The sequence below is a fragment of the Gossypium raimondii genome, chromosome 10, assembly GCF_025698545.1.
Source record: "Gossypium raimondii isolate GPD5lz chromosome 10, ASM2569854v1, whole genome shotgun sequence".
In the NCBI taxonomy this organism is placed as follows: Eukaryota; Viridiplantae; Streptophyta; class Magnoliopsida; order Malvales; family Malvaceae; genus Gossypium; species Gossypium raimondii.
The window spans coordinates 18,972,920-18,989,239 of NC_068574.1; the positions used below are offsets into that span (position 1 = coordinate 18,972,920).

A 16,320-nucleotide genomic window follows, 5' to 3' on the forward strand; every position below is an offset into this window, starting at 1 on the left:
TCACATCGTCTGTTTAGAATATCAACTCCATATGACATAAGTGGGATACCCAGGTAACAATCGACGGTCTCTGTCACCCGAAACGTTTCATAATGTCAAGAATATAATTGAACATTCATGGTCCTCGCTTTTTAGCTATTGACTGTCATTGCCTTCCTAACATCCTCGACATACACGAACCCCGCATTTATTTATTTTACTTGTCTAAGCCCCATTATCGACATCAGTGTGGCCATCCAGTAGAAAGTAGCTAAGAATACAGATGCAATTGGGAGATGTGTACGCCGCAATACCACATTAACGACCTCCACTAGATTGGTGGTTATATGACCATATCTCGAACCGTTATCGAAACTTCGAGCCCATTGCCAGGGCTTAATACTCGAAAACCACTGTTGTAATGTAGTAGTCGTTTAACCATGCATATCAACTTCAGGATCAGCCCATCTCTATTTGAACCGGTATGGCTTCAGTTCATACCCTGAACAGTTACAACATGTTACATGTCGATTGGAAAATTGTAAACATATGGGAAACAAAAATGAGACAGATATTACCCATCTTCACAACTTGTCTTCACCAATTCGTATTTTTAAATTCCTTGTGAAAGTTCATCGCAATGCGATTGATAAAGTAGACGGATTTCTACGGAACACCCGAACGCCTAATTGCGGCAACTAGCCCCTTTAATCTATCATAAATGATGCAAACATTGTATTAAGTGACAACATATCTCCGCAAGTTCTCCGCCAAAAATTGCCACAACTCTGAGTTCTCTCCTTCGACAATGGCAAAGGCTATTGGTAAAATGTTCCAGTTCCTATCTTGTACAATCGCAATGAGGAGGATCTGTGTATATTTCCTATACAACCAGATCCCATCTACCTGCACAAGTACCTTACAGTGGGGAAAGGCCTGAATGTAGGGCCAAACGTCCAAAATATACAATGAAAAGTTCTTTTTCTTGGATGCAATTGGTTACCACGGTCGTGATAAGGCAACGTTTGCAACTCAACGACAGTCCCTAGAACATACTCTCGCATTGCGACAATCCACCATTGGAGTTCGTTGTACAAAGCATCTCAGTCTCCGTACAACTAATCTATGGCCATCTGTTTAACCAACCATGCCTTCCAGTATAAAACTCGGTAGTGGAACCATTCTTGCATTTCTGTAATCAGTACCGATACAGCAATGGTGGGGTCATCTTTAACCATTGCCAATATGCAGTTGTAGATGGTTTTTAAGTCAAGCTTCCGGTGGTCCTGCATCATATGAGAAAAAGTGCATGTATAAGGCCCAACATATTTTCGTATCTCTCACTATTGGGACATATGGATAAATGCAGCTCATATTCGTCACTTGCACCCTTCTGTCAACTTTCAACATTCACCAGCATAGATCATCGGTTTAGAGTCAGCCACCCTATAGTCGACAGAAACTTTCAAACTATAATGCTTGATGGCATCGACACATTCATCTTTGCTCGTGAATCTTTGACCCATGAACAACTCTTTTGATTCAAGATCTTCTAGCATTTGGTGACCAGGTATGATATCCAGGTACTCAGGGAACTCGGAAGCATGCATTGTATCGGGATCAGTGATCGACATATGGGCCCCAAGATTATTGTGTATGATGATGCCACGACTCGGGTTTTCGACTGATGGAGTGTGATCAATCCACCATTTAGTCATTCGTTGTCAATATCGTTTGTGCTATCATCTAAACTGGGGTGACTAAAATCTTCACCTTCGTGATCAGAACAATCATTATTATCGGATCCATCTTCACCAAGCACATCGATTTCAATAACGACTAGATGTATCTGTAATCCACCACCGTACTGATTTGAACATCCAATATCGAGATCGATGTCAAAACCGTGCACAAACGACCTGGGAACCTCTGTACGTGTGTCTTCAACTCATATTATTGACTTAATTGTGTTATATTTTCAACGAGCTCTACATCTTCTAACTCAGTAAATAACTAAATCGGCTCAGTGTTCAACCTCCCTGGCGGGCAATACAATGCGACCATTGTCTCAACTTCGTCATCGTCTAGAAGTTCCATCTCAGTAAATTTGATAGGATTTGACGAAACTGAAAATTTGTAGAATAGTTTTGTCATCCTCCTTCCACAATGTCGAGAAATTTTTTCACTAACTTTCTTTTTCATATCACTGACGAACATAATCCTATTGAATCTCATCCCAATTTTTTGACGAGTTTCAAAAATACAACCAACAGTTGTTTCTAAAATAACACCATCAAAATGAATTGCTGCAAAAAATTGATTCTCTATTTTTTTTAAATTACAAAAATAAAACAAAAAAAAACCTTAATAAAATAACAATAAAAATATAATAATTAGACCATAGCAAACAAGATAAATTGTAATATAAAAAATTAAAATACTAAAACAATTAGTGAAGAAACTTAATTGATAGGGGAGGAGAGGAACTTCAAAACTTAACTGCAATAGAGGGGGGGAAGGGAGGAGCTTTAGATTTTTTTTTTCTCTTTGCAATGGATGTTTGGGGGTTGGAGATCAAATCAACCCCCTTTTATAATAATAAATAATATAATAATCAAACAAATTTTTTACGGTTAAAAAAATTTGGTAAAATAATTTTTTTGGGTATTGGAACTCGAGCCGATGACCAATCATTGCTTGCCATGGATGTGACTCGTCAGTCATGGGCCCGGGTTCCAATACCTGAAAAAAATTATTATACCTATTTTTTTACCATTTTAGCTTTAATTTTTTTTAAATATTCGGGTGCAACTTGACTGATCGGCGGCACCAATAAAAAATTATTATTCGTTTTTTACCGTTTTAGCTAAAAAAAGTTTAAAAAATATTTGGGTGCCGCTTGACAAATCGACGGCACCAAAAAAAATTATTTTTTTTGTTTTTTCATATACCGTTAAAAAATCATATTTTTGGTATTAAATACGGGTGTCACCGATTGGTGAGGTAGCACCGATATTCCACTGTTGCATTTACCTATTCTCGTAAATATTAATCTCCTCATCCTATTCTAATATTTATTTATTTTTATATTATTGATGAAAAAACCCTTAATATGAGGTATTTAAATGGATAGGTATGTGTCCCACACTTGTTGATAGCATGTGAAACTAAATAAAAAGAAAATTGACAATGAATTTGCAGTAGAGATTTCTGGAATGAGTAGGCAGAAGATACCTACCAAAATGAAGATTCTGGGAATCCACCATTGGTGACTTCTTTGCTGTCATATTTTTTGGCCATATATAATTCAAAATTCAGTAAAACAATTAAATTATTATTTTCTGTAGGGTCATCTTACTTCTCAAGTTATCACTTCTGTTTCTTTATTTATTTAATAATTAAAATGTCACAATTAATATTTTAAAATTTCCTACCAGAATTACATTCAATATTTTAATTATTTGATCAAAAGTAAAATGTAACAACTGTTGGTATCATATATTTATACACAATTAAAGTAAGTTTTGTTGGCAAAGTTTATTGGTTGACACTTGGCAATATTGTTAGAAGACACATGTAAGCTCCTCACCTGAATTTTAGTTTTCCAAAGATTTCTCTTATTTACTATAAGAGCAATCAAATATTTTGCATTGATTTTGGATTTGAATAATGGATTTAATGTCTTCTTTTTTCAAAAAAAAAACAAATCAAAATCGTTATTTTTGTCAATCTATTTTGTTTTGATTTCCTATTTGTTGTCATGAAAATTTAATTTTTATTAGTTTTTATTATAATATTCAATATTCGGTTTGCTGAAAAGATTTATTAATATCGGTGTAAAATTAAATTTTCTTATTAACTTATTTGTATCAAAACAATTAGCCTCTCGTACCAAAATAACTATGTTTGGACCCAAAAATCACTTCAAAATTCACCTATTTTGACCTTAAACATTACCAAACCAAAATCATGACTCACCTGTACACATTCAAATATTATGGACACCAATATGCTCAGAAGTTACCATATCTAAACTTCAAATTAGCTTACTTGACAAGCAAGCAACACACAAATTATACATAATCTTCATATATCAACCATGGCATACCAAAGATAACCACATATACACATCATTAACACACATATATACTTAACTTGAATTACAAACCCAACAATGCTATCTATTTAAAATCATCAAAATGGAATCCAATAATTACCATTAACACTAAGTATATGTCAACTCAAAATTTAACATTTAAATGACAACACAAACATTGTTGATTTGAGAATTGGGAGTCATGGATGTGGTTGATCAACACAACTCCATTAAACCTAATTGTCACTTGAGCATGGAAATAAATAAATTTGCAGCTGAGTAGTAATGCATATCCAAATTAAGTAACTAAGCATGCTATAAATTCATTTATAACCAAATCTGTATTTTTTTTATAAGTGCTCTTAAATTGAGGTCTAAATTCTTTTGTCAAAATTAATTCTTAAACTTGACAAATGTTAGGGTTTGAAATTTTTTTATCCAAGTTAGTCCTTAATATGTCCTTAAAAGAAGGTGGATCGAAAAAGTTCAAACCTCGATGTAAAAATAATTTTGAAGTTAAAAGACTAACTTAGATAAAATAGAGTTTAAACTCTAACGTGTGAGAACAATTACCTAATTTAGGACTAATTTAATCTTAAAAAATTCAGCTCCTAATAATCATTGTCAAGTTAAGACATAAAAATAATTAACCCTTTAATTTATATTTTAGTACGTAAAGTTGTTGCAATTACTAGTTGTCGAAAGTGATGAGTTTCTAAAACTCAATTTGTTTTTCCTTTGGGGGATTCGATTTCATACCTTACCAATAGAAGAGAAATTATATTATATGCTATTGTTGGTGAAAAATTCAGATTTCCCAAGGAATTAACTAAAAATATGGGTTAACATCGATAAAAGTATCATAAAGGCTTCTATATTAGAAGTTGGATTGCATTTTAGCCACTCTACTAAAAATATGGGTAAATTAGTTCTCGTATGTTAGATCAAAGAGAAAATTGGTCATTCTGTTAAAAATTTCATCCATTTTTACTATTAAAAATGGGGTCCCTATACGTCAAGATAAGGTACACGTGACACCATGTGTCATTGTCTAGTTATTTTATCTGCCACACCAACTTTTAACAGTACAAAGGGATGAAATTTTTAACAGAAATTACCAATTTGCTCATTGATCTAACTTACATGGACTAATTTTTCAATTTTTTTAGTAAATGGGCAAATGCAATTTGACTCCTAGTACAGAGGTCTCCATGGTATTTTTACTGGTTAAAACCCACTCCATTACTTTTTCATTTATTAATATTCAACACTATAATCATCACCATTCAAATGTATAGGACCCATGTAGGACTTATCTTTTTTTTTAAAGGAAAATTTCATTAATTCATTCCATGAATGAGACTAGAGGTGTGCATGGGCCAGGCCGGGCCGGGCTCAACTAAAAATTTAGGCCCATTTGTTAGGCTCGGGCCCAGCCCGGCCTGAAAAATGGGCCTAAAATTTTGCCCAAGCCCAACCCAGATAAAAATGCTAAAACCCGGGCCCGACCCGGCCCGCCCATATTATTTTTTATATAATTTTAAAATATATATAATACATCAAAAATACTAAAAACATCAAAATAAATATTTCCCAATAAATTGAAAATAAATTTTAAAAAATATATATACTTAAATAACACTAAGATAGATGCAACTTAACAAACAAATGCCTCTAAAATAATAACAAAATTAACAAATGTCTTTAAAATAATAACAAAAGTAATAATAAAATAAGGTTTATACAATGTCCAAACAATAACAACAAAATAGTAACAACATAATAGTAAAATGGTCACAAAATAGGGAGAAAACAATAAGAAAATAATATTAAAAAAACCAGATTTTTTTGTCCTTTAGTGAATTCGGACCCGGGCCAAAAATGACTTACCCAAGGCCTGACCGGTTTTTTAAATGGACCTTATTTTTTTGTCCAAGCTCATTTTTCGAGCCTATATTTTTGCCAAAACCTTCTCACATTTCGGACGGGCCTTCGGGTCAGGCCGGTGGCCCGACCCATAAGTAGGTCTAAATGAGACCATACAATTCGGGGAAAAGAAAAAAAAAAACAACAAACACCCATTGTTGGCGATAAAGGATAAGCTCCATCAATAAGACAAAGGCTTAAACCTTAGCATCAATAGAACATTATGACATGTTGACAATAAACTCTGTCACAGCTCAAGCATGACACATCTGAAGTGATTGCAATCAGTTAACATCATGAGGAAATCAGCCTTGGATGGTCCCAAACAATAGGGCAAAATCAGCAAAAAAGTTGAACATCCACCAAAACTAGAAAGGGCAATGACAAAATCATCCCTAAAATCACTTGCAAAAATAATACTACATGCATAAGCAAGACTAAAACACTTATACTAAATACGACAAAAACTTCTAAAAGTGAAGACTTATTAAATAATGGAAAAGAAACAAAAAAAAACATATAGTACTTAAGACAACATTGGTCTAAATCGACTCGTGTAATCTTTTATTATTCTAAAATACTCTCAAAATATTAACAGATAAAGAAGCTGATGAAAAGCCACCATTTGAATATCTACAACCAACTCAATTTCCAAGAGAAACTGTAGGTAGCCATAGAGATTTAGTGAAAATAGACATTGTGTCATCTATCCATCGCAAATTGTGAAGATATCTATAAAAAATATATACAATTGGAAAAGAGAAACGACATAGAGAGTGAATGAGGAGAATAAAGAAAGAGAGAGTTGGTGGGAGGGAAAAAAAAAACAGGCAGTAACTAGATAGGAGATTGGCACCGTTGATGGGTAAAACAATGAAGAAGAAACAAACAACTTGAAAAAAAAAAAAAGAGAAAAGTTTAATCAAATGAATATTAAAACTTATTTATTAAATGTGAATATCAACTTGTTAACGATGATTAAGGATAATGAATAAAAATATTTTGACAAATTTCTCCTTTTTAAATAAAGTGAAATGATATGTTTTTTTGGAGCCAAAGTAAAATGAAAGATATAGTTTGAAACCGTAAATTCTCGTTTTCTCTTTTTGTAGTTAAAATAGAAATCGTCAGTCATTAAAATTGATTCATGTAATTCGTTAATCCCTATGATTTGGTATTACTATTTTAACATCAACTTTACACAAACTTATGACACCTGGGTGGCTGAATTTTGTCCTTGCCTTTGCTCTCACACAAGCTTTAAATTTAAAATTGTTCATAAATTGTAAAATGTTTTCAAAATATAAAATGATAATTTTAGTCATAAAATAGAAAATTTATTTGGAGGATAAAATATAATTTTATTAGAAAATATATTTTCAAAAATCAAAATTAAAATTTTAACTTTTGCCTTGGATTACAGTTTTAGTTTAAAATCAATAATTGTTTAATTCAATCACAACTGTTTGAGTTGATGTGTGATTAATTGGTAATATCTATGCTACTATACTAATTTTATTAAAATTATTTATATTATAAAATAATAAATATTATTTTGATATAAAATATTAAGGTGCAGATGAGGCTAAACGATTTCTCCAAGCCGTGAATGTAAAAATATTGACATATGAATAAAAACTTTAATGATCCAAATTTACTATTTCATTCAAAACCATATTTAATTAGAATTAAACGTTCAAAGAAACATAAAAATCCACGTGTCCAGTTGAGTGAAAAGACAAAAGTAACCCAATCCACCATTTATAAATAGCTTCAAAAAGCAGTCCTATTCAGTTGTCATCAAAGCTCTCCCCTGTAACAAAGTTTCAGTTTAAACTTCCCTGCTTCTTTCTCTTCTTTGTTTTTTGTTTTTTTTCAATCTTTTCCTGTTGGGAAACATTTAATTGTTTGTTTTCCTTGAAAGAGAAGGTTGAACCCAGAAAGGAAAAAAAAAGAGGGGAAGTGGAGTAAACCCCCTTTTTCTTTTTTGAGTTAGACTTTTTTTAATACTCTGTTTCATGGGGGTGTTGTTAAAGATTTAACGGAAGGTTGGTTCTTTGGGTTTGCCAACAATGCCGGAAATGGAAGAGGCGGGCAGTTGCAGCAGCATAACCAGTGAGCTGTCGGATATCACCTTGTTTGGGAAATACGAAATTGGGAAGTTACTGGGATGCGGGGCCTTTGCAAAAGTTTACCACGCTCGCAACGTGAGGACAGGGCAGAGCGTGGCCATCAAAGCCGTGAGCAAACAGAAAGTTGTGAAAGGCGGGTTCATGGAGCAGGTCAAGAGAGAGATCGCTATCATGAGACGGTTGCGCCACCCTAACATCGTCAAGCTCATTGAGGTGTTGGCTACGAAGGCTAAGGTTTATTTCGTCATGGAGTTCGCCAAAGGCGGGGAGTTGTTCACCCGGATTGCCAGGGGACGTTTCAGCGAAGATCTCAGCCGTCGCTATTTCCAGCAGTTGATTTCAACCGTCCGATTTTGTCACTCGAGGGGCGTCTTTCACCGCGATTTGAAACCCGAAAATCTCCTCCTCGACGAAAACTGGAATTTAAAAGTAACCGATTTCGGACTCAGTGCGGTGAAGGAACAGATCCGACCCGATGGCCTCCTCCATACTTTATGCGGAACCCCAGCTTACGTGGCGCCTGAGGTTCTAGCAAAGAAAGGATACGACGGTGCCAAAGTGGATGTTTGGTCATGCGGCATCATTTTATATGTCCTCCACGCCGGATATTTGCCGTTCAACGATCCCAATCTGATGGTGATGTACCATAGAATCTATAAAGGCGAATTCCGGTTCCCGAAGTGGACATCCCCTGATCTCCGGCGGTTCATATGTCGGCTTCTCGACCCTAATCCTGAAACAAGGATCACCGTCGATGAAATCATGAACGACCCTTGGTTCAAGAAAGGTTACAAAGAAATCAAATTCCATGTTGAAGATTTTGAATATAAAGAAGAAACCCAGGGCCCGGGCACCAAGTGCTTAAACGCCTTCGATATAATCTCATTTTCATCCGGTTTCGACCTCTCCGGTTTGTTCGACGCGGCAGAGCTTTCAGTCCAAAGAGAGCGGTTTATATCGGGGGAGAAACCGGAAAGAATAATAGAGAGAATCGAGGAAGAGATCAGAGGAATGGAGAACGTGAAGGTGAAGAAGAGAAGAGAAAATGCGATACTATTAGAAGGACATAATTGTGATTTTGTTCTCGCCGTAGATATACTTCAGCTAACTGAAAATTTGGTGGTTGTGGAGGTGGGGCGGCGGGAGATTAACGTCGAGCCAAGCGGCGACATTTGGAAAGATAAGTTATGGCCAAAACTTTCCGATTTGGCATATAGAAATTAAGCAAGGCAAGGTAGGTTTCTGGGTAATTAATAGATGATGAAATTGTGAAGTCTTTACAGTAAATCAGAGAACCTGCCGGGAAAATGTTCTCGGCGGTTGTAGTATACTATGTACATATACAGCCAGAAAAGTTAAAAACAAGGAAACAAAGCAAAATGTGAATGTTTTGTGTGATATAATAATGTCTTGTGTAAATTGTCCGACAAATCGGAGCAAATCCAATTCACCGACCGGGTTTCCTGTATTATATTTTTGCCCGGATTTGAACTTTGATTTCAAGTTATTCCTATTAATTCTCCCTTTGCTTTTAGTTCACTTCATTGGGTTCCCTTTTTTTTTAAAGAAATTGTCAATTGATAAAATATTCTAATCATATTGTAAAATCAAAATAGAGATGTTTAGGCTAAATTATGCTGATTTTTTTAATTAGGGTTTTGGTTTTTCTATTAAATTAAGGAAATCAGTTGATTTTAGAGATAGAAAAGAAAAGCGTGTTCAGCTGGACGCACTTTTCTCTGATGACTTTTTGAATGTTGGCTGGAAACGATAACACTTTCTCAAGATGAGTTGATGAGTTAATGGTATTATCCCACCATGCCATATGAAATGTATGTGTTTTAAGGCGCGTTGTCACATCACTATCCCCTCAAACTTACTTATGAACTTTCATCGTATCACATTCTTTAAAAAAAACCATAAACCTATCAAAATTAAGAATCCTAACTTTGGGAGATGGCGCATTTTTCTTTTCTTTTTCTAAAATCAACAATTCAAACCCCTTATTGAAAAAAATCAGCATATTTCTTTAATTTAGCGACATTTTTATGTTTAATTCTTGAATACAATCCATTTTTTCATTGAAAACTTACGACCTATTTTTTAAATATAAATTTGGATTTACTAAACAGTAATATGAAAAGTAAGCCTAAAATGTTGATTAAAAGTTGAATCTTGGAGAAGATTGAGATTTTAGAGATTGGTGAAATGAATGGGAGATTTTATTTACTATTTCATGGCACATTTGGGTATGTTAATTACGCAGAAAACCAACTAATTCTTACTTCATCCCTAAGACATTGAGTGAAGGAGTGGAGCAAATCCCTTTCCTACAAATCATTCTGATGCTCCTCTCTCCCCTATCCTATTTTAATTTCCTTTTCTTATCCAATCATTTAAGCACTAAAAGCCCATCACATTATAAAATTTGAAAATATAAAATAAGATTTAAAATTTTATAAACAGAATTTCATAAACTTTAATATTATAATAATAAATCTGTTGATATTATTAATGGATAAAAATTTTCAATAATTGTTGAGTCTTATTTCGACTGCCATAAGTATTGATGCCAATGTAGGAGGACGTGAATTTGAGTACGTTGAGACATATTATCCTCTTATTTATGGGTTGAGAAAAGGTCATAGGTAGTTCTATGCATTGTGTCAAAAGAGCAAATAATTGTTAAAATAATAATTTATTTAATTAATTTTGATATTTAAAATTTTAATATAAAAAAGGAAATTTAGAACTTTCGGCTAGAGGTAAATAATTAAAATTTGATAATTTTCTTAATGCATTATTTTAATTTCTATCGTTTTTTTCACTTTAATCATGAATGTTTTTTTATCTTAATTAATACTTTAAAAAAAATTTACGTAATTAAAATAAAAGTGTAAATATAATATAATTTTTATTGTCGAAACCGTTTTTTTGAAAACAAAAATTTTGTTGTTGACTTTAAAAAACAAAAATTGGAGTCGCCACCGATCCTTTATTAAGGTGTGATCGGCCCACCTTAAAAAATAATTTTGGCCTACGAAATTTGAGAAAACAGGTTCGGGAGTCAGTTACGCACGAGGAAGGATTAGCACCCTCGTAACGCCCAAAATTGGTACCAAATTGATTTTTTTTAATGTCTTGGTGTCGAAAATTTGAAAAGATTTTAAAAGGAAACTTTTTATTTCATGAATGAATCAAAATAATAAGACATTCTTATTTCAAAGAAATAAAACACCACACCCAGTGAGTTAGGGCACAATGTTTTTAAATCTTCAAAATACCCGAATATTGCCTTTTGCTTTTGAAAATTCTTATTTCGAGAAGTCAAAATATCAGGACTAGTAAGTTAGGACCCAACATTTTTGAATCCCCGAGAATAAACTTTATTTGAAATCTGTGAATTTATTGCAAAACAAATACTGGGCTCTCTAAATTCATCAAAAAGTAATCGCAATCCAGTAAGTTAGGATACGATTATTTTCTCGAGAATCATGAATGCCAAATATTTTAGAAATTTATAAAATATGATGATTTTAATGCTTAGACGAGACCAAAATATATATTCCGAAAGGTACATTAAAAAGTTAATGTACCATTATGAAACAAATACCCACTTTAGATTATATATATATGCTTCAAAATATAAATATAATATATAAATAAATTTTGAAAACATGTATATGCACATATTAAAACGGGTACATAAGTATATATAAAAAGATGAAGTATAGAAAACAAAACTTATAGTAATTTCTAAATAAAATGTATGTATATATGTATATAAAATAATGAAATATAAAGAAAAATAAAGAAGAGTATGTACGTATATATTAGAAAATGCATGTATGCTTTAAATCATAAAATATAGGAAATAAATATGTTACAACAATGTATATCTATATAAAATATAAATGCACATAAAAGTATATGAAAGTTATGCAAATAGAATGATAATAAAATGTATATATGTAAGGTGCATGTGTTTATAAAATCGTTTAAAAAATGTATGTATATATTACTGCAAAGAATATGCAAATATGAATATATATAGTAAGGATAATAATAATAATAATAATAATAATAATAATAAATATAGCATAATTAATAACATAAAAAATAAAACAACAAATTAAGGATTAAATTAAAAAAATGAAGTTTTGAAACCAAATTTAAAGATGGAAACTAAAGAAAAGGACCAAATTAAGATGCGCGCAACAGTAGGAGGATCAAAAAGTCAATTTATCCAAACCTCCCAAATGCTGCGCAGCAACATGCACCAAATTGAAACAATATTAAAACACACGGCCCAATTTTAAAAAAAAAACTGATTTAAACACCCCCCATAAAGCAGAGGACCAAACGTGCAATTGACCCTTTTTACAGAAATGCGCGGATCCTTCCCCGGGTCGGGTCACCGCGCGGGTCGTAGGGCTGAAACGACGCCGTTTTTGTGCTTACCCCTTGGCCCAAAACGGTGCCGTTTTGGGTAAGCTATAAATGCAATGTTTTTAGGAAAAAAAAATTCATTTTCCTTTCCATTTCAGGAAAAATAAAAGTTCCCTCTCCTCTCACGCAGGCCCAGAATCCGGCCAAACTCCGGCGAGTGGCCACTGCGCCGGCCACCGGTCGCCGGCACCGGCACCGCCGTGTACGGCGGTGGGGAGTCAAAAAGCCACTTTTTTTAAAACCCGTTTTAAATCCCCTTCGAAAGCCGAACACCTTTGGCCCAAAAAAGACGACTCTTGGCCCCCCTTTTTCCTCTCGGATCCGACGGCCACGAAGGAGGAGAGCCCTCCGACGGCGAACCCGCAAGGCGTTTCAGGTGTGCCCCCGCTCCCCTCTACTACTATTTCTGTTAAGAAAAAAGAAAATAAATATATATATATATAAGGGAAAAAAAATCCGATTCACCTTCAAAAGGAAAAAAAAACTTTGTATTCAGTGTTTCTTTCAACTTTTTCCTGTTTCTCTCCGTTATCAGTGTCTCCTCCCTATTTTCAGTGTCTTTTACAATCCAAATTCCCCCCCGTTACATGATTTAAATCGGCCTTTAAATAGCCGAAAAAGGACAATAAAATAAGCAAAAAAAAATCTTCTCTTCAATATTCGTTGCGCTTTGTTACTCTGTTATTCTTTGCGTTGTCGTCCCTTTTTTCGCAGGTTCGGTGGCCGTGGAGTGCGCCCGTACGTGGAGGCGCAACTCGCGCGAATGGCGGCTACTGTTGCGGAGGGGGTAGTGTGCAGGCTCGTGGCGCACAAAGAGGGGTGCACGGTAGTTGCGGCGGCTGGTGGTTTCTTGCTTAGGGTTTCTGCTGCAATTTAGTTAGTGGGCTGTTAGGGTTTGGGCCTAGGTTTAGTTTATTTTTGTTTTGTAATGGTCTGGGCCAATTGGGCCTTATTACATTTATGATTAATCGTTAATTAAAAATTTAATATTTGAATGAATAAAATAAAAAGACGAAATTGAGTCATTAACTACAGAATTTACCGACTCAGAGCAGGTCATACCCATTGAGTCTCTACTCTCATGGCTTTAGCCGCCATCATGGATGTTTCCTTTTTGTTTTTTAAGCTTTGACATGTGCTTTCATGGATGGGAGGGTTTTAAAATGAAAATAAATTATTTGAATGTAAAATAATGAGGTATATATTAATATTGAAGGTGAAAAAAAAATTAGTTGGAATGTTATGCAAGATTTTGTTTGTAATTTTAACGGAAGTGATTAAAACGAACAAATTTTATAATTTGAGTATTCATTTTGTAAATTTTTTGGATATCTAAAATAAAACTTTTGAAAGTTGGAAGATTATCTGTATAGTTTACTCTTTTTGAAAATTTTTGTCTTATGTAAATCTCAAATTGATTAGCATGAGGTCGAGAATTTAATCCTTATATTTGTAAACTCCTTCCTCTTTGTATTGTACTTTTCACTTGTATTGAAAAAAACTATGGCACCTTACTTAAATAGTCGAACAAATTTGATTCCTTTCTTCTCTCAATTTTATTTATGATAATTTGAAATTTGTTATAGATATTATTGTAAGAATAATTTTAATGACATTAAAAGGAATACTTTTGTCATTTTAAATCATATGTGTATAGAAAATGCATTTAATAGAATTTAAACACAAAACATTATAATTTTCAGTGTTTTTTCCATCTCAACTAATGCTTCATTTAATCTTTAAATCATTTTTTATATAAATTTATGTTATATAATTTTTTATATAAACTTAACGAGATGAGCACGGCAGTAGCATGATTGCAATGATCAATGAACTATACCCTAGCTTTCTTCTATCACCGAAAACAGGTTTGAAATATGCAGTGAACAGATTTCAAAATTTTTGCAAGAAAAATAGAGAAAAATTTAGTGCGTATTTTCTCCTGCAGATTATTTCGATTTAAATAAAATATTCAAAATGAAAGAACTTTTGGAAATTTTGACTAATGGAGCAATTAACGTCCGTGAATTAAGAAGCCATTAAAACCCAAATTAACGTCTGAATTAAATGAGCCATTAAACTCAATTTAATATTTGTCCTTTTAATTGAAGTGATAAGCTCTATTAAGGAAAAATAAAATTACATATTGGGCTAAAATATTCGCAGGCCTAGAAGGGCTAGACCAGTCCAGACATTTCACGTCGTCCACATCGTGCGGGTGCGCCCCTAACCTTGGCGGGTTTGAAATTAAGAATCTAAGTTATAAAATTGGAATAATTAATAGTGTTACCTATTTTCACTACCAAATTACACTAAAGAACTAAATTTTAAATTCAAACATAATAGAAAGACCAAAACCATTATTTTTCCTTTCTCGTGATGAAAGAATAGCACCAAGAGATTAGTACAATACCGCCCATAAAAAATATTTTTTTTAAAAGCTGATGTGACCGTGGCTAGGGAGAGGGGTGCTGCCGATTGGTTAGGCGGCACTGATTTTTTACTGTAGCTCCTGCTTAGATTCGAAAATATTAATGTCTTTATTCCATTTCAATATTTATTTAATTATTTTATATTATTTGGGTAAAAAACCCTAAAAATTATCAAAATACTCTTATTTATATAAACAATTAAAAGTATATAAAAAATTAAATTAATTTATTTTTATGTATCATTATATTAAATTATTTAAATATAATTTATTGTTTTATTTAACTTTTAAAATATTTTATGTATAATTAATTTACAAATAATTTGTATTAATTACTTAAAAGTAATTAAAATTTATACTTCATGTAACATTATTTAAACACATAATATTTGTTACAATGCAAGTGGAGTTTTTAGACTCCACAAGCATGGTTAAGGATTGATAAATGTCCTATAGGAGTATAGTAAAATATCAAAAGATAAATATTAAAAAAATTAAGACAAGGTTGCTTGTGGAATAAAAAAGTACATTATTAGTGTACAAAATATTAATTCCATAGTAAATTAATTAAATATAATATAATTTAACTAATTTTTAACTTTCCGCTAGTATGTAAAAAAAAAAACATTTTAACCTTCAACCATAGTTTTTACAGCAATGTAGAACATTAAAAATTAGTAAATTGCATTTTTCAGAGCATTTTTATCACACTTTCAAAGTCACTTCGAAAAGTACTTTTCAACCACAATAATAATAAAGAACTAATTTTAACTGTAAAACTAAAATAAAAAATATTATTTAAGAAAAATAAAAATGAATAATAAATTATTCACAGTTAAAAATATAATTTTACGGTCAAGTTACTGATTGCCTTCGGCCCTAATTAAGTGTTAAAATGGATTAAGTGAATTAATTAGGGTTCTTATTGGTACATGAAATTTTGAGGCCACATTTTGTAAGTAAGACTAGCACGTCTCAATACAATATAACCTACACTGATTCCAAGTTTCATTCTCATTTAATGAGTTACCATTTGGGCATAAATACAGATAGGTAAACAGAATTTTTTTTGAGTTAATCAAATTGATAAATTCTATTTTATCATTCTAACTTGATTTAAATTTTTTCGAATCGAGTCGAATGAAATTTTTCGATTTAAATTAAAAAATTAAACATATCAAATTAAAATTTTGTTACATTATAACCAATTCTAGGTTAAAGCACATAAATTTGGAACCATATATATTTGAAAACTTTTTAAAAGCGAGTAATAAAAACTATCATTTAGGTCCCAAAATTATCATTTT

At 32.5% G+C, this 16,320-nt stretch overlaps 1 protein-coding gene across 1 annotated transcript; it reads left to right on the top strand.

Annotated features, from left to right (window-relative positions):
• The first annotated feature begins 7,806 nt into the window (after positions 1 to 7,806).
• LOC105778291 (CBL-interacting serine/threonine-protein kinase 14) lies at positions 7,807 to 9,653 on the top strand. The gene has a single exon (XM_012601973.2). The coding sequence runs from the start codon at positions 8,074 to 8,076 to the stop codon at positions 9,355 to 9,357; it is 1,284 nt and encodes a 427-aa protein (XP_012457427.1). The 5' UTR covers positions 7,807 to 8,073; the 3' UTR covers positions 9,358 to 9,653.
• The last annotated feature ends 6,667 nt before the right edge of the window (positions 9,654 to 16,320 follow it).